The sequence below is a fragment of the Anarhichas minor genome, unplaced genomic scaffold (genome assembly GCF_050575085.1).
Source record: "Anarhichas minor isolate MPS153535 unplaced genomic scaffold, ASM5057508v1 ptg000009l, whole genome shotgun sequence".
Taxonomy (NCBI): Eukaryota; Metazoa; Chordata; class Actinopteri; order Perciformes; family Anarhichadidae; genus Anarhichas; species Anarhichas minor.
In genome coordinates, this window is record NW_027466455.1 from 4,877,127 (window position 1) to 4,899,366 (window position 22,240).

At 41.0% G+C, this 22,240-nt stretch overlaps 1 protein-coding gene across 1 annotated transcript in view; it reads right to left on the reverse strand.

Moving 5' to 3' along the window:
• The window catches only part of ablim2 (actin binding LIM protein family, member 2), a 76,080-nt gene extending 58,588 nt beyond the window's left edge, over positions 1-17,492 (reverse strand). Inside the window, exons 1-2 of the mRNA XM_076086867.1 lie at positions 17,477-17,492; positions 9,363-9,530 (exon numbers count right to left, since the gene is read on the reverse strand). Of these exons, the coding sequence (XP_075942982.1) occupies positions 9,363-9,530; positions 17,477-17,492 (184 nt within the window). The remainder of the gene's footprint in view (positions 1-9,362; positions 9,531-17,476) is intronic.
• Positions 17,493-22,240: the final 4,748 nt, after the last annotated feature.

Here is a 22,240-nt window from a genome sequence, read left to right on the forward strand (position 1 = left end):
CCTCCATGTTAAAGAGTGATATATGTCCCTGCATGACTGGTGGTGGCTATCACCCATCAGCCATTATCAGAGTCCATTTAAAAATGTTTTAGAGATCTAAATTCAAGTTAAGGTATTTTAAATATTGTTTTAAGTACGACAATATGATACCCAGCCCTATCAGACACACAGATATGTTAATTGTTGCATTGTGTGTGTGTGGCTGAGGGGAATAATATAGGATACAGCACCCAACAAATCAATTTAATTTGCATGTTGTGTAAAATATATGTAATCTGGCCTAATCCAAGCCAGCAACCCTGACCTTCTGGAGGATAAAAAATATACAAGCACATCTGAGAGAGCCTGTCCTGTGTGTGTGTGTGTGTGTGTGTGTGTGTGTGTGTGTGTGTGTGTAAATGCTAAATGGAATGTACTTGTATCACGTGTTTCTAGTCTTCCGACCACTCAAAGATTGCACTACATGTCATCATTCACCTATTCACCTATTCATACACTGATGACAGGAGCTACCATGTAAGGTGCCACCTGTCCATCAGGACTCTAACTAACATTCATAACCATTCACACACAGTAGGCACAGTTACAGTAGCAATTTAGGGTTAAGTGCCTTGCCCAAGGACACATGGACATGGACTAGTGGAGACAGGGATCGACCACCGATCTTCTGATTAAAGGACGACCCTGCTCTCCACTGAGCCACAGTCGCCCCACAGTGTATGTGTGTGTGTGTATGTGTGTAGAAGACAAACTGAGAAAATGTGTCCTTCCAACACATTTCACCTCCAGAGACATTATTTACAGACATGTTATGGTGTCATATAAAAAAAAAATATATATATATATTATGTGCTATGTTCTTACGTGAGTGTGACCTTGACTCTGCCTCATGTTTCACAATGACTTCCACTGTGCATGTGTGAGCGTGAGCAGGGTTAAATATACATGGGCTATGTGCTTTCTGCCATGAATGTGCGACCTGGACTGCACCTCATGTTTTACAATGACTCACCATCCATGTGTGAGTGGTGGGATGGAGGGGTGTGGGGGGGTGTTGTCAATCACAAGTCTATTTCATGACCTTGACAGTCTTCAGCCTGCTGGCATTGATCTGACCAGCTCTGGGAGTGTGCTTGAAAGACAGAAATCCAAGGTTGATACTTCTGACAGGTCAAATGGGCTCACAGTGATCCAGGTTCCTGCTACACTGGTTTAAATTGCAAGCAGGCTTCTAATGAGGCAATAGCAGGGGGGCTCTGTCTATTGTCTAAATCACTGGGCAACACTGTATCTCATAAGGAGATGAGGATGTTCAGCAAGACGTGAATCTTGTTTAAACCCCAAAATGAGCTTGCCTAAATGTTGCCAATGAACCTTTAGAGGAGGACATTCAATCAAGTCAAGGACAGCACTGTATACTTATTTCCACTGTGGTTCTTGATGTAAAGAGAGCAAAGATACAGGAGTCTTGGTGACTAACTGATATCATACTACCAACTACCCAAAATAAATGATAGAAAATGTCATCAAACCAGAACAAGAAGGATAAGTCTTTTTTTAAAGATGTGGTGGTTACATCCATTGCACAGGAAAACTATAAGTAAGTAAGGCCTGTATGGCAGGTCAACGTTGCCCCAAGAAGTTAGTCTGTAAACTCTGATGACTTTACAGCAGACAGTTTGGGTAATAATCTTAGCTCTCCGTGACAACAGAGCAGATTCCATCCCCTTATGAAGACCCTAAGGAGCAGCTGAAACTTTGGAAAAAGTACGTACCAAGTGTTTAATTAGCAGGTGATCTCTGGTAAAATACAATCATCCACATGTATTATATATATCATATGCACACTATGGCATGCATGTAAGGATTGTCCTTTTAAGTGTGTGTGCTTTCCTTTCCCCCCCAAACACGTGTGTGAGGTCAGCACCCTTGGCCCAATGACGAACACATATACTCCCCCCTGGCTCTGTTCTAGTCAGCCTGTTTCCAAGAAGGAGACAATCCAATAGCCAACACCCTACGCTGAACATCACAACCATCTGCTATTATAACACCACTGATCCGACCGCCAGGACTTCAACATGTGGCCAGCAGCCATCTTTACCAGCTGACTTCAAGGAAGAAACACATTCAGGCTGGGTAGTTGTACAAAAACAATGCAATCCATTAATCTGTCAAAACCTCGAAGGAAGTCTTGGTTAGCTGACTGTATGAAATAGAGTCACAACTCAAAAACGTCATTGTAACAATCTCATTAGGTTTACTCACTTAATGTCGGATTTCTTTCAGTTCTACAGTTGTAATCTTTTCAGTTAAAGTGTCTACATTACTCTGTATGTAAGTAAACATTGCTATGTCAACAATATTCTAATATTAAGTCAGAGTAGTACTAACGAATCTTAGTTGACCAGCAGTGGGATTTTGAAAATTCACTGGTCATAATATTGTTTTGGATCTAAATTATTTTGAAAATGTATTGCATGTCTTGTATATTATATAGTAAAACATTCAGCAAGGACAAGGACAGGTAAAATCCAAGATTTTGGATTAAACATGAGCTGCTAGACACTCATCATTTTCCGAAGAGGATGATTGATTTCCATTGAGTTTTCGGAGATGAATCACGTCTCATGTTCATCATTCAGCAAATAGAGATGGTAAGGGGTTATTGAGCCCTAAATCTGAACCTTCAGTCATGTGACTCAATCATATATGGGGTGGAGATATTAACCAATAACTCAGTTCAAGGATGCTCTTTGGCATTTGATATGAACAGCTGTCATGGAGTACTACCCAATGGCCTTCATCCCGTCTTGTCTAGATGGTAACCTTAGATATGCCAAAAACTCACTGCCCATTGACCTATCCCAACCATAAACATCCAAGGTCAATGTCTGACCTCAACCATCTTGCGAGAGTTTTCACAAATCAAGGGTTACCACCTGGACACGACCTCTTGATCCACTCCCAATCAAAGTCGTGACTGGTTTTGGCCCAGTGTTCCCACACAGCTTTAAGTGCTTCCAGAGATCTTGCTGTTTCATCGATGTAGTGCTCTGTTCTCCACAGCAATTGGAAGTGATGTCATGAAGCATGTGACAGAGGCCCAGATAAAGATCATTTCACGACACCTGAGCCAGCTCCCTTTGTTGAATGAAGACCATGCAATGGCTGCTCAAACACCAGTGAGATTCCCCATCAGTTTTCCTCATCTATCTTATCCATCAGCACATGTATTTATTTTTTGTGATATCACAATCAGGCAGTCAAAGATGAGAATCCTGATATCCAAGTGAGTAATACTCACCATCTCAAGGGAGAGATGAACTACATCTATAAGAATAAAGCTTGTATTTATTGTTTTTCCCAAATTATGGCATTGAGAAGCATTCCAACTCGGCAGACTACTCCTACTTCTTGAACAGTTTTGAGCTTTATGGGGAAGCACTGTGCAATAAAAGGTACCAAACCTGTGTTTGTGAGGGAGTGTTGTGAATGTGGTCTGTGAAATAAAGGAGTCTTTCCATATCACAATTCCAACTCATTACTGGTTATATGTAGGCTTTCTAACAGGGTGTGACCAAATATTTTCCCATTTGAGTATTCCAATGCTATTTGGATGATTTGAGGGCCAAAGCAAACAGATTAGGGATAAAGGTTTGTTCTGCCTGGTCGTTTCATCTGCAGCTCTCTGCTATGGATGGTGTCAGTTTAAAGCAGACATAACAGCATATATAGTGTAAATAAAACATAATTTCCTCACAGACAGCTTGCTTTTGAGAGCAGCTACCATGAAAACATCAAAAGCTTAAAGCTGCAATATTGGATTTTTCTAAGTATATCACCAGTCATAAGTTGAACATCTACAATCCCATGACAACTGGGCTATCTCCATCTGCTGTGATATGATCTAAAGTTCCAGAATAGCTACTAAATGGACCTGAAACAAACAAAAGTAATATTGAAAAAAATTGAAATTACAAATATTTGAATATACTTTGAACAATTTGATGCACATTATTATGATGTTTGCTCAAGTGTAGCATCAGTTTCTAGTAAGGCACTCTTCATGAAGGGTTATATGTTGTTAGAAGGGCTGTCAACTCATTTTCTTAATTTGAATATATATTCAAATCGTAAAAACATACATTTGAATACAAAAATGAATATAATTATTGTATAATACACAATTATATTGTGGAATAAAAAGCTTTGGAGAGAGACGTTACATTACGTCATGTAAACAAAGCACGTACCTGTAAGGGCTGTGCTCTAGATCAGACTGGAGACATAACCACTTATATGATGGCTGAGTACAGCTATCTCCAGACGTTTGTACACACATTTTATATTGTGATATGTAATGGAAACTTTCAGGCGATCTCCTTCCAGCTGCCACTTTATTCAGGTTTTTGTAGTGAAATGAGAAGGTATCGTATAAATAACTCCTCATTTCAACTTCACCAGTCAGCTGTTCCTCGTCCATTGCGAAGCTTTCTAAGTGAGTGAATGAATATAAACAGAACCAGGGCGTCTGACAAAATTTCTGTTCAAAACAGAATCCTTACATAATTGATAATCAATGTTAATTACAGGTAATTTAACAGTAGTCATTCATTATTGACAACATATAAACCCTTTATATTAACAAATGGGATTTGGAGTGACTAGCTAACCCTGCCCATAACTGTACGTTACTGTGGGTCCTCTTTAATTTTTACTATTCCCTCAGAAATATGTCACATTACAGAGGCTAAAGACACTGTTTCTACCAATTCATTGTGTCGTTAGTTGGGTCTTGCATTTTTACACGTTTCAGCGGTTTTTATCCATACCTGGATGCAGCACAGAGAGCAGAGAGTCAATGTGGGTCCTGAGGCTGTGTTTACTATTAGCAGCCCAGAGCTGATATCAGGTCAGCACTAAAGAGGCTAACATTAACTCACATTAAGTCCTGCCCTCCTCTACGCTTGGTGTTAATTACACATGGTTAGCTGAGCGTCGACGGTTCCTCACTTCGGACCTGGCACTGTCCGCTGGCTAACACCCAGACTGGTTGTAATTGGCAGTAACACAGCAATAAAGTCCGGGGTCACTGGCTTGATTCTCTTCCAGGTTAACCTTGATATCTTTGATAGAGTGCAGTAGGGCAGAGGTGAGGCAAACCATGATGGAGTGTGTGTGTTAATAGGTAAGATATTTCACCTGATTTTATTATCATCTGACATCCATATAGGGTGTGCTATAAGAAAGAAATGAGCACTATACTGTGTTGAACTTGGCTGCTAGCTGAGTCAGATGTCTATGCATCTCTTTGATGTTCCCACTCAGCCTGCTATGGTTTGTTTTATCTCTACTCCTCACTTTCACATTCCTGTCAGTCCACATCTGGACGTTTTAAAAGCAAACTGCCCAGCCCCACTCCCCACACAACCTTTGGATAATCAGCACATTTTAAAACCCAAATTAGTTGGATATTAAATTAATGTCGCCATGCTTTGGATTTATGGAAAGGAGGCATGGCAGGCCTTTTCTGTGGGGACTGGGTGGAGTGAGCAGCGCCCTTACATAGCTGACTGTTGCGTCTACATGGTATAAATGCATCTCTTGAGTCCCCACTCTGATCCAGGCCCACGCTTCCTAATTAAGCTCTTTAGAAAGCAAGCCAAACAACTTGAAGAAAACATGCCCTCTGTTCCTTTAATCATGACCTCCAGTCACTGGGAAATAATGACTTTCAATTATTAACATCTGATTAATGTGTATGTGTGACCCGTGGAGTGTAATTATCACAATTTGTTCTTTAGTCAAAGAAAGATAAAAGCTCAGCATGAAGGAACTAACTCAGCTCAATTAGTGCAGCATGAGAGTCTCACTCCTTAATAGCTGTACAATATTAAACCACAACACACAGTGGTTTACGTTGTTTCCTACTAATCAGGCCTCTTATTCTGTAAAGTAACTAGGAACGACAGCTGTGAAATGAATGTAATGGAGTTAAAACTATAATATTTCCTGAAAGATAATAAAGTAAAGAAGTGCAATAAATAGTGCAGTTCTCCATGTATTATCCTCATTGTTAGTAAGAACCTATTGGATACAGGTTTATAATGTTCATGGGGAAGAAATAGTGGAAGATACGTTTAATGTTTCTAGGTTAATGCTGCTCTTGGGGTAGGCATGGTGGACATTTATCATGTCACCACAGTGTAGTGTATATTTAATAACTCTTCTCTTATGGCAGAAACACTACACTTGAGTTAGATGTTATCCTGACATCAGCCTATTGTGTACAGAACTGTGTTTAGAAATTGTTCACAAGGAACATCTTTTACTCAAATATCAGTCGACTGTAATCTAAAGAATCAACGCATCTGTGTGGGCAGGAATAGTGAGGTGGGAGTTATCTTATATTAGATGCAGATGCATACATACATATTGTATGATCAATACTACAATACTGTAGCATTGAGGAGCATACTGGATTAACTGCATGCATCATGTTATTGTAGTTTTATCCTTTTGGATCGAGTAATAATCACAATGCTGCTCTAGGTGTACTGAGTACTCTCCTGTCAGTCTGCATATGCACATTAGTATCAGCCAGTGGTGGGCCGTCAGGGCCTGCAAGGCCTTCTCTGCTGGCCTAAACAGAATCACAAAGTTATAACTATTTTATAATTTAATATTTCTTCTTAAATACACTACATGTATTATAATTTATAAAAATATTTTCCCATTATCTTATCTTCTCATTGCACAGCTCCTGTCTTCCTCAGTTGCTCTGCTTCCAGTGCAGCTTGTTTTAAGTAGAGCTTTTATCCAATCAGATTTCACCTCTGTGTCTCTAGGTAAGAAGAGAGGCAGAGGCCTGCAGACGGAGGCCTGCATCCATTTGCAGTTTAAATGAACGGGGACAATATTGTTGATTGTCATATTCTTCAACCAATCAGATCTTTAGTTTGACATGTTTGGCGTATTCTTTGACGTATCAGAGCCTGCTAGCTGGCCTATAATGACGTCAGCATTAGTGCAGCTCAGTGTCTGCCGCGAGGTGCAGAGTGCGCTGTGATTGGTCAGTGGGCGAGCACGTGACTATCGTGAAACGAAGCTTAACAGCAGAGGCATGTCAGGTAGTGAATTACATCACGTGATGCAGCTCAGCCAATCAAATATGGGCATTCTGACTGAGTGAGATGCACCACGACACAGGGGGCTGAGACGAGGAAAGACGCTGCAGAGCAGTACGTACAATGCTCAAGTTGTGAAAGTAAAATCATAAGACGATCTCTTTGGGCCGCGACTTGTCATTAAGGAGTGATGGTGGGTCCCACAGCCAGACCAGCTGAGATCCACTGTCCTCCATGAGTGCAGAAAACATTATATTTTCCTGAATATAAGCTTCTGCATTTTCCAGATGCTCTAGTACTATTCAAACGTATTGCAAGTCTCGTACCGAACTTTACGTACATTTAATACGTACATAGTTACAGCCTTAGAAACTGATAATATCTGTGGCGCCATCATGTGGTTATAAGGTGGTATTTCAGCTGCAGGACAACAGTGAAGGCCCAGGTATAAAATGCACGGCCCGCCACTGGTATTACTGCAGCTGGGACTACATGTTGGTTAAAACATCATAATATTTGAGCATCAGTGTATTCTTGAACCTTGTGGTTCTTTCATCACCTTTCTTTCCTGCCTTGTGGCAAGAAAATCTTTTTTATGTATATCTTTTTCCAAAAAGTATTCAATCAATGCAAGATTTAGTTGTCAAATCAAAACCTTTTATTTTACCTTGAAAGAACAAGAAGCCACAACCACTTTAAAATGTCACTGGTCTTCTCAGTTATCCAATTATATTCCTCTCTGCCCAGAACCCTTTTGTGAAGTCAAACTCCATAAAATGGGAGTAAATACAGGAACCTTAAAGTTGTACTGGAGAGAATGTTCCACTACTGGGCAGGATAACAATACATGAGCACTCCTTATATGTGTATGCTGTTTTCTAGCAGCTATAGCTAACCAAGTGACCTCTTGTTACTCTTTTCTCCATGAGTTTAATTAAAGTCACTGATTCGGTGACTTTGTGAGAACATGAGGCTGTTATTACTGCTAGAACATAATTTCCAAAACTATGAAATAAATCCAAGGTCAAGATGTAATAAAAGGAAATGATCCTTTCATGCCTCGTTCATATAGAGTTGAAGGTGGAGGAGGAGGGGTGTTGTAAAGAGTGCAGACAGGGAGTCTGCTGGTCAGTGTAAGATTAAGGGCGACATTGTAGCGACATCAACGGTAGCCTAGCAACAGGAGTATGTGTTAACAACAACAGCAGTCTGACATGAGGCTCATGCTGAGAGTCTGGACTGGGTGGGACGCAAGCACACACTCTATAAAGTACAGTCCCCCACCCACAAGCACACACATAGAACACATGGTTCAAGTATCTGACACCCAACCCCAAATACACATACTGACCCCCTCTCATACACAACAATCTATATACACACAACGTAACCCACACTATCTCTGCTGCTGATTAGACCTTATCGACCAATCATTCTGACTTTCTTAGAGAATTTCCTCATATTGCCAAATTATCAATATCCTTATAAATAACGGAGACCACTAATAGGCTACAATAGCTTTCTCTCTTTGGGCTCTCCAGCTCTCTGTCCCCTCAAAGCTGAGCACATCGGCCAACAGTGTGAGTTTACATGTTGAAAATCACAAAAACTGAAGCTTTACTCTGGTCACTCTGTGCATGTCAATGTTGATAAGGGTAGCAATTAGCTTGTTCATTAGCAAGCACTTTATAAAGCAGCAGCCTAACAATAGCCCAACATTTTAGAGGAGCTTTTCAGTATCTTTTCTCCTCAAACACAAAGTGTATTTCATCTCCAAAAACTTCTAAATGGATTATCTCTTAGAAAAAGCTCTTAAATTAGTCTTCATATATACCTTCTCTTTTACATAAAATGTCCTCATTAATGTTTGTTTTTCCGTTTAGGAAATAGTCTAAATGAATTCCCTTTCTCCCACAGCTCTTAATTCACAAAGTATTCTTACTCAGAAAGTGTCCAGTGTTTTCCCATAATGGTCCGTGGTAATGTCTATTTACCTCTGAAAGTATTTTGTCTAACATATAAAATGGTAGATGTTGGTCATTTTTCCAGTTCCAACATTCACAAAGGGTAAATATCATTTTTTCTGTTCTATACATCCTCAAAAACTACTGATTTTCCTTAGAGTCTATGTTGCTACTTGGCAACCAAAAGTCTCACAGTCTTTTCTGAGGTTGTGAGAATGGAGGGTTGTGGGCTGACAAAGGTACCAGGTGATAGCTGGCTGTTACTTACCTTTACAGGCGAAGCACTTGATGTGGAAGTGTTTGTTCTGGACCCGGAGTGCCTCCCCTTTGCACGGCTTACCACAGTTCTGACAGGGGATAGGTCCTCCTCCTCCTCCTTGCTTTTGTTTCTGCTTCTGCTGCTCCAGAGGGCTGTGGACAGCCTGCTGCTGAAACACTGCAGGGGACAGACAGAGACAGAGAAAGGACCATTTCAGGTCTTATTCTGGTATACATAGAGACACAAACATTGATGAAAACAGCCAAACTGACACTTGGACTTATTGAATTTGATGATACATCTGGCAGGTATCTACCATGTGGCCAACTATTTAATATAATATACAAGTTGAAGTCTTTGTCCCATTTCCCTTTGTTTCCATACCCATCTTCATCCTCCCCCTCCCATCCAGAAGTCTATACATGACATCATGGCAATAACTGAAGACATAACTGAATAGTAGAGGCCATTGATGCAATATTCAACTACCGATTCCATAATAAGGGGAAATGTTAAGGGCTACAACTGACATGATCTATAGCAGCAATTAAATCAGTTCAATCTACGAAACTAAAGATTGGTAATCAAATATTTTTGGGCATTGAAAATATATAATACCAAATACTGCTTGTAATTAGCTTTAATCCATAAATATAAATAGCTCTGGCCTTCTAAACACTTCACAGTGACCCCTGTATTGATACAAAGTGTGTTTGTCTCCATTGGGATCTTCAAGCACATAATCTCACGTCTTGCTTTTTTTGTGTCACATTTCATTACTGAAAAAAACATTGCCTTAATCTAAAAATACCCAGCTCTTCACTTCAGATGTCACATCAGACAAGGATATGAAAAAAACAATGTGTCTTTTTTATATTCTTAGATTCATGTGAACACACACACACACACACACACACACACACACACACACACACACAGAGTTGTTTCTTGTTTCCATCACTTAAGGAGACAGTGCAGTTTCTTACATAACCATAACCACATGCCTAACCCGAACCAATGCAAGCCAGCAAGTGCAAAATTGAACGATTTATAATGTGGGGACCAGCTTCTTGACCCTATAAGGGAGGAAGGTCTGAGTATATGACTGAGTAGACCGGTTTATGCCCCTACAATGCGAGGATGGATGTCTCCCTCTCTCTTACACACACACACAAATGGAAAAGCCTAGATCACTTCCCAATCACTTTTAAAGCAGTTACTGTGCTGTGTTCCAGGGCCCTTGGTGGTCAGTCCTGCTGCTGACATCTCCACCCTAACAGCATCTTCAGTACAGCTCGCCCTTTTCCCCTTTCATCATAACCCTGGCAGAATATGCTCACATACTGATCGGCCTTTCAATACCGACAGGGGCATCAGCTGAATGAAAGGCCTTTTGTGTTCTCGGGAAAAATCTGCGTCGTCAGACCGGTTTCATCGGGCCTCCATGGTAACCGGTAATTGGGCTTGGAAAGGGGAGTTCATCAAATGAATTGATTTTGAGGGAGACAGAGAGAAAGAAGCGTAGGGATAATAGTGAGCCAAACAGAGCTGCTGGCAAAAAACTCACCAGGAACTTCTTTCTCTGGTAAATGTTTCTTTTTTCAGGTCCTCCGGTTGTTTATTGGGGGGTTTTATGAGCACAGCATTTTGACTTAGATTGAGTTAAAGCTACAATATTTTACTGTTTTTCTAAGCTCTATAATGTGAAAACTTTAGACTGGAGAGACTGAAAAACAAATGTAGTGAAAGTAAGTCACTTCATTTGGACAGACTGGCCACTCCAACCACTTAAGTTGAATTTGAAACACATACTGTTGTAAAAAACTATATTAGTATTAGTACAAGATATTATCTATTTGTCTGTGCATTAAGTACAGAGCTGGAGTCAGGACATGGTTAGCATTAAGACTAAAGGCAGGGGGAAACAGTTAGCCTGGCTCTTTCCAAATTAAAGTTCATGTATGTACAACTCGCAAAATTATGAACATGCAAATGCCCCCCTCTTCTTAAAGAAGCATGTGACCTGCTTGGCTGGGGGTTACTTGACAGGAGAGTAAAAACAGCCACCAGCACAGCCAGACCTACAGGAGCAACACATTTTCAGCAAGTTTTACAAGGACATCTCCACAACCGTATAGGGACCAAAGCGATTTTTCAACATAGCCTCCATAACCTCCTTAGATCTCTTTAGAATGATAAACTTCCATCATTTGTTTTGGCTAGGTCTTTTGCCCGAATTTTCAAAAGTTTAATTCCCAAAGCGGATTTTCATTAAAATAGAAAGTGAAAAAGTGGACCTTGGTGATGATGAAATATAGTCAAAATATATTCTTGAAGTTTTCTTTGGATGATGCTAAAATCCACAGAGCTGCTTTGATTCAATCCATGTGTCTGATTTACGAATTGAATCAAGACAAGAATATGGATTTTCGACTTTGTTGCCTAGTCTATTGTCGGTAGTAGGAGGGACTTTAAATTGAGAGTATATGTGGGCATGCTAACCAATAAAGACAAGAATTTAGGAGGAGAAAGTCTTGAGTTCTCATAAAAACGGTCTGAGGCCGGGTTGATTGCAACCATCTGGAAAAGACAACAGTTCAAAAGTGAGACAGGGTTGGGAGGAGGGTCGGCAGCAGGGATTGGTAGTCGCAGGGAAGCGGGGAGGGGTTCTGCCCCCTGATCTGACCCAGCATGCACTGCTGGGTCAGGGGGGGGGGGGGGGAAATCCAGCATCTTTACTTCCTCTTCAAACAGCATATAGAAGAGAAGGGCAGGCATGATATGGAGACAGGAGATGATCTGTTGGGCCAGATGTAGAATCTAGCAAGTTGTCCCAGACATACAGGCTGCCAGTAACCAAGACATTGTCGTGGTCTGTGATAAGGGTCCAATAATCAGCCAGTGGGGTGAGCAGTTTGCTGATTGCTATTGATTACAGACAGTTGACAAAATGAATGAGTGGTCAACGAAATTTCTGTTCTCATGTCCTTCTTAAGGGTTTCAGCAGGGCAGCGATTTGCATCGTAATGTTTCGAGCATTTTAAAATTCAAAGCAATCAGGGTAACTATCTATCTTTTCACCATAATGATATTTTCCCCCTTAGTCTGACGAAGTCGATGCTGTGTCCCAGAGTCCATCATTTCCATAGTTTTGCACTGTGTTGATTCTAGCTGGATGGTGCCCACATGGTTTCCTGCTGGATAGTCACTTATTTACAACAACATCTCCCAGCATTCACTTGAAACACTTGGTCATATATTGCCACAGGTCACTAACAGAAGTCAGTGAGGAACAAATCAATTATGAAACTAGGATTGGATACAAAACTGCACACTAGATATCAGAGGCATATTTTGCACCAATGACTTTGTCCTTTTGTCCAAGCAACTAGTAGTAAAGAGGTCAAAGGTTAAGATCTCAATATCATGACATTTCTGTGCTTGTAAAGACTGAAGAAAGTTTTGGAGAAATTATGCACCGAGTGGAAAGTAGAAATCGTATCTCTCAGAAGAGTGAGTAGATAAAATAGAGTGGAAATAATTCAGTTGATGATGTGAGGAAGTAATGAGTTTCCTTTCTTTGATTGAGAAAAATGAGTAACTGCCGTGTACAGCAGCATAAAGATGCCTCCCCCCTCCCGTCCCCCCTACCCGTGCCGGTGCCCTGTCTTCTCCAGGACCAGTTGTCCACATCATCAATCAGTCTTTCTGGTGTCTGTTCTCTGGCTGACAGCCAGTACTGATTTTGTTGTCCCAAAGGTCGCAGCCAGGCAGGCAGCTATCTGAGCAATGCAACATTACATGTCTGTGCTGCATGGTCACACCACTGGAAGCCTCTGGGAACACATACGGACATCTGCAGGTTACCACCCGCACACGTACTGAATACTGTACTGCCCATACATAGGCATGTGGCTACACCATACAGATATACAGCATCAGAAGAACCCAGACATGTATCCAATGCTTAATGCTGGGATTGAAATTGAAAACCTTCCTACTTTATAAGACACTGAAAACAGTAGAGAGACAAACTTCTACAGTATCTCTACTACTTTAAAGGTACATGTAATAAGGAAGCACAGCCCTCTTCACAGTGGAACACACAAGCAGTTATATCTCAGAGGCCTTTTCAAGATGTCAAGCACTTCCTAAAAATAGAGCGTTCCCTCAACTCACGGGGATCCCATGGTTCTCTGCAACATTCCTGGTGTGAACCATCTGCAGAGGCGGCAGGGGTTCAATGTGGTGGCCGAGCTGTTGACCTTGTGTATTTTCACTTTCATTTGAGTAAACACACAAACATGCTCCAAAAAAAAAGTAGATTACATGCTATTCTTATTTTTAAGGAAATCCAGTAAATATATGGCGTGATATTGTATTTCCTAAATGATGGTACATTTCTTTCCCATTTCAAAGAGTTCAAATGTATACTGTAGAAGTTACATATAGAACCATTTAAGTGTTGCTTGAGAGATCTGGTGTACAGGGGTCCTTCACAATACCATCAAGGAAATCATTGTCTTTGACGTTTTTCTCATTTGTGTTGGAATTCATTGTAAATATACTGAGGGATTTGCAGCATACTTTCCAGTAAAACATTGCTTTGTGCCATTGAATCATTTCTCTTGCCATTGTTTTGAAGCTAGCACAATAGGCATTGATTAGCATTAAATAAGCTAATTTGCTAAATATTAGCCTTCCACTCATTTAATGGATTATTACAACACTATATCTGCTAGATTCCATTTTAATTTGGAAAATTAGCTTCTGCCTGTACCTGAATTCACCATTGTTCATGTATGTTAGCACGGATATTGTTTATGTTTATTTAAATTAAGAAGGGACAAGACATTAGTTAACATGAGCTATTATGTAAATGTAATAGATTAAGCCATGCAGGCAAATTTCCATCTGCAGTCCCTGGCAGTTTGATGGCATTGAAATAAAACAAGAGAACATGAGCACTGACCCATAAGCACGAGAGAATGTGAAGCATTTCAAAAACCTCTTAAACTAATATTAAGTGCTAAAACTCTTTGATTGTCTGTATTCACATCCTCTCCGGGTCTTGCTGCTACATAAAAAGATAAAAAATATGGAAAGACTTTTTAAAAGCCCTCTGACACCTGGGCTTAGCTTCGTATAGCCATTACTTCACTGCTAAAGAGTTTCCTGCTCGTCAACCCAACATAAAACTCCCTCCATCATCTCATCCGCTCTAGTTGCCAAGAAAACGACATGAACAGAGCCTGTAGGCAGATTTCACTGAGTACAAGTCCTGTCGTAGAAACAGGGAAAAGGAGCAGGGAAAGAATGACCAATTTACATGACTATGGACACACACACAGAATAGATTAAGATTTGTTTCTGCTCTCCTCTGAACCCTGACATCCACCTGTGCAGTCACACTTGCACAGGTGGATGTGGTGGAGGAACACAAAGGCCAGTGAAGGAGGGAGTGTGAGAGTTGTAGTAAAAAGACAGTGTGGGATTGGAGCAGCACAGAGAGAAACAGCATGACTCATGAATAGAGCCTCTCTGTAGAAAGCATTGTGTCAGCTGTTTGCGCAGAGCTGGTTCAAAAACACAGGCATATGCCAAGCAGGTTCAGCACAACACAGACCTTTATCAACATCCACAGGACATTAATACATTAAAGTGCAGAGAGAGACATTATACAGTGTCTAAGTGGGCACAGAATGACCCTTATTAGTCAGACTACATTACAATATTACTTGTGCAGGGAATTAGAAATCCTGACTTGATAACAAAGACACAACAAAATACCTTTTTATTTAAATTCAAATATCAACAGGGTAATGCTAGAAAACTGGCAGACACACAGATGGTTTGTTTACTGGTCCTATTCTGGTCCAGAATAGTGAGGGGCGTCGCTGTGACTGCTGACCACCAGCCAGCCATTACATCACACACCCAGCATACACTGTCCTTGGCTCAGACTGAGACACAGCCTAGTGCCTAAAGTGTGTGTGTGTGTGTGTGTGTGTGTGTGTGTGTGCGCCTCTAGATTACCTACCTGTGTGAATGCATGCATGATGTGCACAGCAGCATGTCTATTTTTACACATTTTTGCTGTTGGTTATTAGTTTTAATCTAATTAGAACAAGACTAAATAATAACATTTAAAAAAAATCAACGCTCTGTCTTGAAGCATGTTTTTCTGTCTGGTATGTCCATGTGCAGTATGTGTGTGTGCGTATGTGTGTGTGGAAGCACGTGGCCTGTGTGTGTGTGTGTGTGTGTGTGTGTGAGGGTGCCTGTAAGTCCTCACCACCAAACTTTACGAGCTTCGTCACATTGTGATGGTAGTAGACAAAACACAGTTCTGGTCCTGCATTTAGACATCACCAAACAGCAACAGACTAAACACTGGATCGGCTTTAACAAGGCTGTTGAGGACCAGACACTGGAGAGGAGAGGAAATAATTGTGGTGCGTTTATGAAAACCAACAGTGAGGCTACTTTTTACAAGTAACTGGGTGGGGGTCGGCAGTGGAAAGTACATTTATTCAAGTACTTAAGCCTATAGTTTTGAGGCACTCCACAAAAGTTCAGAGTAAAATTTTCATCCTGGTTTCACTACCAGAGCGTCAGATACCGACGATTGTCGAGTGGCCCTCACCGTCTTGATACAGACCAGGTTTTTAACTAAGTCCAATGTAAACCCATCTGTGTCAGTATTTAACACATATTAAGAGCGAGAAAGTTAAGCAAAGGAAGGGTGGTGGATGGGACAAAGACTCTTACTAGGGAGACCAGCGTTCATGTCACGATTATTTTTTACTGAGGACGTTATGTCACATGACGTTAAGTTTTTTTGTTGCTTTAACTTTATTACTTCTGGATCTTTAGAACCCCATTAAATAAATACTAAAAACAAGCGTAACGCGGTATCAAACACTCTCTGTTGGGCCATCCTGCATAACAAGTACTTTTTACGTTTGACATTTTGCTGCTAATACTTCTGTCCTGTCAAATTTTGAATGCAGTACCTTTACTTATAATAGAGTAATTTACATGGCGGGGTGGCCGTGGCTCACTGCGTAGAGAGGGTCGTCCGGCGGCGGTTCGATCCTTGGCTGCTACGTGTCCTATGCCGAAGTGTCCCTGAGCAAGACACTGAACCCCTAACTGCTCCCCGGGCGCTTCTTAGCAGCCTACTGCTCCCAATAAGCTAGGGATGAGTTGAATGCAGAGGACAAATTTTGTATATATGTATATGACAATAAACTTAAAACTTAACAAGCTAGTATTACTTCTAAATTCTTCCACCACTAGTAGGGGTTGATGATTGAAACATGTTGGGACATCTATGAATAGTGCAAACCAAATTGTGCATTGGCGCCGCTACATTTTTTCTAAAATCCCATAAATTGTGTTCTTTGTTACTGTAGGTATACACGATATTATACAAAACCAAGATAGTATATTATTTACCTCAGAGCTTATTGTTCACCCTCAGTGAAAACAAGTCATCCTAGGAATATTATGGGAAAAGTTGAAGCAACCATAAGTCTATATTAGAGGATACAGTAGTTGCAGAGAAAAGCCCTAAAAGGTCACTACAATCTTATTACGCAATGCTAAAGACACACTGTAAATCAGTAGGAATATTGGAGTGATTTCTTCCTAGCAACTGGCCCTCACCCCTTTGTAAGCAGCCCAAATGGCTGAGCTCCCAGTGTTAGAGATGCAGGCAGGGGACCAACACAACACTTTTGTTGCCAGGGATGTTGCAGTGAGGCAGGCAGCATATACACCTGCAGCACGAGCATTCAGCCTGCTCCCACAGCCTTGTTGTTGTCAGTCACATTCACACAGAAAGTGTTACACTTCAGACTGGGCTTACATAACAGGAGGCCTGTTTATCTGTGGGTTAAGTACTTCCATAGACACACACACATGCTGTAAACACAAACACACATAATGAATTGTTAGATTACAGATTATTATGATAAAACAGTAACTGTCTGCTAAATATAGGAGTGAAATATTAAGAGGTATGTCCTGGTTAATACAAGTGAATCCTTAGCTACGACCTCTCTTCTCTCACAGGCAGGTGAACACACCACAAATAGCTTATTAAAGGTCATCATTACCTTTCTCCTCTGGCATTGTCAATCTGCTGTTTTCCCAAATATGATATTTAGTTATGTCCTTCAATGATAGACAATAACCCGAAAATCTGTTCAGAGTCCTCTGATGGTGTTGCAACACATCTTCCACACGCTCTGCAGCTCTGGTGTAATAATAGACGGGAGCACAGAGTGAGCGCTCTGTCCGCCACTATCTCTGGAATGAGCTGTAGGTCATATGACTCCCAATGTCTCTCTCTATCTCCCTCCCTCCCTCTCGCTCGCTATTGCAGCTATCTGTTATAAATAGAAGCATGTGCAGCTCAAAGAGAATGACACCTCCTCCTGGTAGTTTATCGCTGGGCGTGTCCCAGTCTCCTCAGTCCACACCAAACTCAACTTTGACATCCCCGTGATAACCAGACGAGGGTTCAGTATGTTTAAAATGTGTTTGGTGTAAAACTTTATCAGGGGACATCATTATTTTAACAGTGTATCTAATTAGTATGAGTAAATATTACATCAGTCATTCATGAAAAAAAAAAATGATGCATCTGTAGAGCTGGAGAGTTCGACTCCTAAAGCATTTTTTTGAAAGAAGAAAATACCAAATGCTATTTACAAAAGTTAAATTTAGTATTTTAAAACCTGGGTTTTGCTTATTCTCATAACTCTGACTACTGCTAATGCCAACTTTGCACGCACTACTGCTTTTGGAGAGATTTGGGAAACAACTCAAAACATCATATATCAGGGCAAGCAGCGAGAGCCTCCTCAAGCTACACAAACAAATTTACATAAGTCATTTAAAAGTCTTGTCTCTGAGTCTGAACATATTGGCCTGATATGCTTCTAACTAAATAGAGGTCAACTTTGGAGCCACTTGCTACCTGGATTAGATAATATGTAAAAGGTTGTCACTCTCAGTGACCAACCCACAGGGAATTATCACCATCTCTGCAGCTCCTCTTTATCTTTGTAAGAGGTCACATTTTTCATTTGTAATTAGTCTGCCTGCAAGTGTCAAAATAATCAATTCATGCAGGTATAAAATGGGAGAAGAGCTACATGTACTTTCTGCTGGGTGAATGATTTCATAGGATAAGGAATGTATAGTGTAGAAAGCACAGGACATGAGGAAGTATAAGTCCGCTCTTTTTGTGTGGTACCGACTCAATTTATCAAACCACCCAAACTGCCAACCTACAACTTCTGGCAGACAGAGTTAGAATTTAGTGGAGCTGACAGTGACCGTGAATGTATAGAGCAAGGGTGAAATATAATTAATGATGTACCACTAAGTTCACATTCAGGGTCAAGAATAACTTTCCTCCAATCATAGAAAAATACATTTACACTGTCTTCAGTGACTCTGCGATGGTGTGTCACATCACAATCTGTCTCAGTATTTCAAAGGTTTGGGACTAGATGAGGACAGCTGTCCCTCAGAGAAACTATGAGCTACAGGAAATTAAAAAGGTGGCTAGTTGTATTGAAGCTACGCAAAAACAATTTTTCAATACACCTCAATCTAAAAGCAATGATATTGTTGGTGCAACTGCAGCTTGAAATGAACAGTACCCATGGAGAACTGATTGCATAATCATCCAACCTCCTACCTTATCTGCCTGTCTCTATAGACATCATTACACATGTATCTACAGTACAGCTATATGCAGTTCTACTGTGTCGAGAAATCAGATTTATTTTCAAGGTGACTTCATATTGAGCTGCTGTGTGCTTGCAGGTATTTGGAGACTGGCTTTAAATCTCACCATTGATCTGATATCTAATCAATATCCAGGGAGTAGCAAGACTTCGCCTTAGGGATTCATCGCCATAATCTAAGTAGCTTTGTAACGGGTTGTATATGGACCCAAATGCAACACACCAGATTCCAGGGATCTTTGGCTTTATTGCAAACCTCCAGATACAGCAGGCAGAGTTTAATCAGAGTCAGGATCAGAAGGCTGGTGGGTTTACCGGGAGTCAGGCAAGGCGGGTAGAACAGGGGCAGGCAGGGTCGGTAACAGGCGATCAATCCGTGGGAGCGTGCTGGAGAGTCTGGCATTGAAAACCGAAGAACAATCTGGCAAATGTGTCTGGGAGGCAGGAGTCTATATAGGGGCTTGATTACTGATCAGAGGCAGGTGAGTGAACAGGTGAAGGGAGTTTAGACTGATGAGGAGGGAGTGACTGACAAGTAGAGTGAGGAGGGTGTGGAGCTGACCTGTGACAAGCTTCACACCCACAGAGGTAAGGACAGAGCTGGTATACTGTGCAAGGAGGGGCTGGACAAAATAATGTATCATGAAAAAGGACTTTGAAGCCCCCATTACAAATGAAAGGAGATCTTTGAAGTCGTATGGTAGATGGTGCAGTTTTTACTTTTCTGTAAATCATTTTGTAATAAGGAAACATAATGGTTCTATACATAATACATAATGTAGCATGACTCGACTTACTGATCAACAGTTGGGAGTGTTTCATGAGAAATTAAATATTCAAACAATTTCTACGGCCAAAGCATAAAGCAAATGGTTTTGTGTTGTGACTGAACACTGTAGAGAAAACAATGAGGTCATTCTTCATCCTGCTGCTGTGGGGTCACCATTGGTAATGGGAATGATGTTGGACCTTCTCCATCTTCTGGGCCCCAGGAAAACAATGGCCACTTCCACAATGTTGACAATGTTGACAAAGGAAGTGCTCAGTAAACGATAGGAAGCTTCAGGGGAACAGCGTGCATGGTGGACTTCGCCATGTGACTCAGCAGCAGGCACCGCTCGTGTGTGTTTGTTTGTGTGTGTTTGTGTGGGAGTACGAGAGGGAAAGAAAAAGACACAGGATCTGCATTGCAAGTCATCCGGCACTAGAGCTGCCAAGTGGCATCTACAACAAATCCAAAAGTGGGACCAAAAAAGAGTGCTGCCACTTTAAGCCAAGCCAAACAATGAAGCCTCAACACGATTTACAGCTGCATGATGACATTTATGAGGATCAAAATGCCAAATATGATAATAAAAATGCCACTTTGGGCTTTTGTCATAGGAATTTATGTCTGCATAATTCGTCCTGAAAAACAATGACTCGGCTATTTCCCTCTGACTGTGATTAATGACAATGGTTGAGTTGCAAAAATGTGGCAGCAACTTTGTCAAATGTTATAGAGGAGCAAGTCTTGCATGGCACTGACATGCATGTTAAAAAAGCAACTGCATCTGCTAGAGAACAAATACGGTAACAATGCAAAAAAAAAGAGTGTGAGAGAGAGAGAGAAGGTGGTTTCCTAACTTGAGCATACTCATCTAAATCTGTAAAGAAGTTCATCAAACTTTACCTCAGAGCTTTATCGTTACTTTTGTACTTCCTGAGCTGTGCTCATTTGAAAGCTGATAACAGGGTGCTTAAATCCTGCAGAGTATCTCTGAAAATGAAAGTCAATCAGACGACTGTTCTGAATAGCAGTAGGTTATGATGTTCACAAAAGCCCACGTTTTTCATGAAACTCAGACTCAGAAATTCTCACTTTTCTAAATTGTGATTTTTTTTGTACATCCCAAAATCTCCGGGTGCATTGCCATCACCCCGTGGACCGGAGTAAAGTTACTGGAATAAATGAGTTACTTGATTTGAATTGTTTTGTTCAGTTCAGTTCATTTCTTCAAAGCTATAGGAAATACCATGACCATTCATACTGCTGTGATGCTAATGTTCCTCAGCTGAGTTGATATTTCATTCTGTTTCTGTTTCAAACTATTACAATCAGTTCAATACAAAACTTGGTCAATACAAGTACTGTTCATAGCTCAGCAGACACCTACAGTACTGTATTGAAACAGAGTTATCAATTCATGATTTTCTCTGACGCTGTCAGGCTTTATCAATAAGCTTTGAACCAGGAAGTGACATTTTTCCCCCCAGTTGAGCTGACAACATTACTTTCAGTCCCTACGACGACATCCGACACGACAAGAAGCAGGTTGTGAAGAAGCCAACAGTTTATCCAGATACCACTTAGTATTACTCTGGCCTCATCTCTGGCCCAGTCATTGCCATCCACCTTTGAAAGGATGGATATGATGCAGTTTGATATTTAGTTGAGTTCAGTATTGTTGGCTAGGGGAAAAATAAAATCCTGAACTGTATAGCGTGAGCGGATCCTGCCCCGGGGAAAGCGGGGCAGACTCGCACCTAACAGGGTGGTAACTCCGTCGGTAATTTGACCAACCTTAGTGGGTTTTCGTGTCCCACAGAGGTGTCAGAAAAATACCTTCGGCCTTTTATCTCACCCCGTAGCTGAATCGTTAGGATTTCAGAATTATTGTCTTTCTGAGAGTCTTGTGGTGGGCCGTGCATTTTATACCTGGGCCTTCAGTGCTGTCCTACTACAGTTCAACCACCTCCTAATAACCTCATTATGACACCACAGCTACGGTTATTATTTGTTTCTAGGGGTGTAACAATACACGTATTGATATTAAACCGTTCAGTACGAGGATTACAAACCGAACAATACGTTTGAATAATACTAGTGCATTTGGAAAATGTAGAAGCTTAAATTGTGGGAAATATAATGTTTTCGGTGGACTTCGCTCAAACTGGCAACCCACTACGTAAGACACACTCTGACCCCTGACCTCTATGCTGGAACCGGCTCTTCTTCTGATAGCAAAAGGGTCTTCCAGTCACCTCTCAGGGTGAATACTCTGCTCTCTCAGTTTTGCAGCTGCTTTTTATGCTGGTCTGAGGATTGTACCTCCATCAGGTTCATGCGTGACTCACACG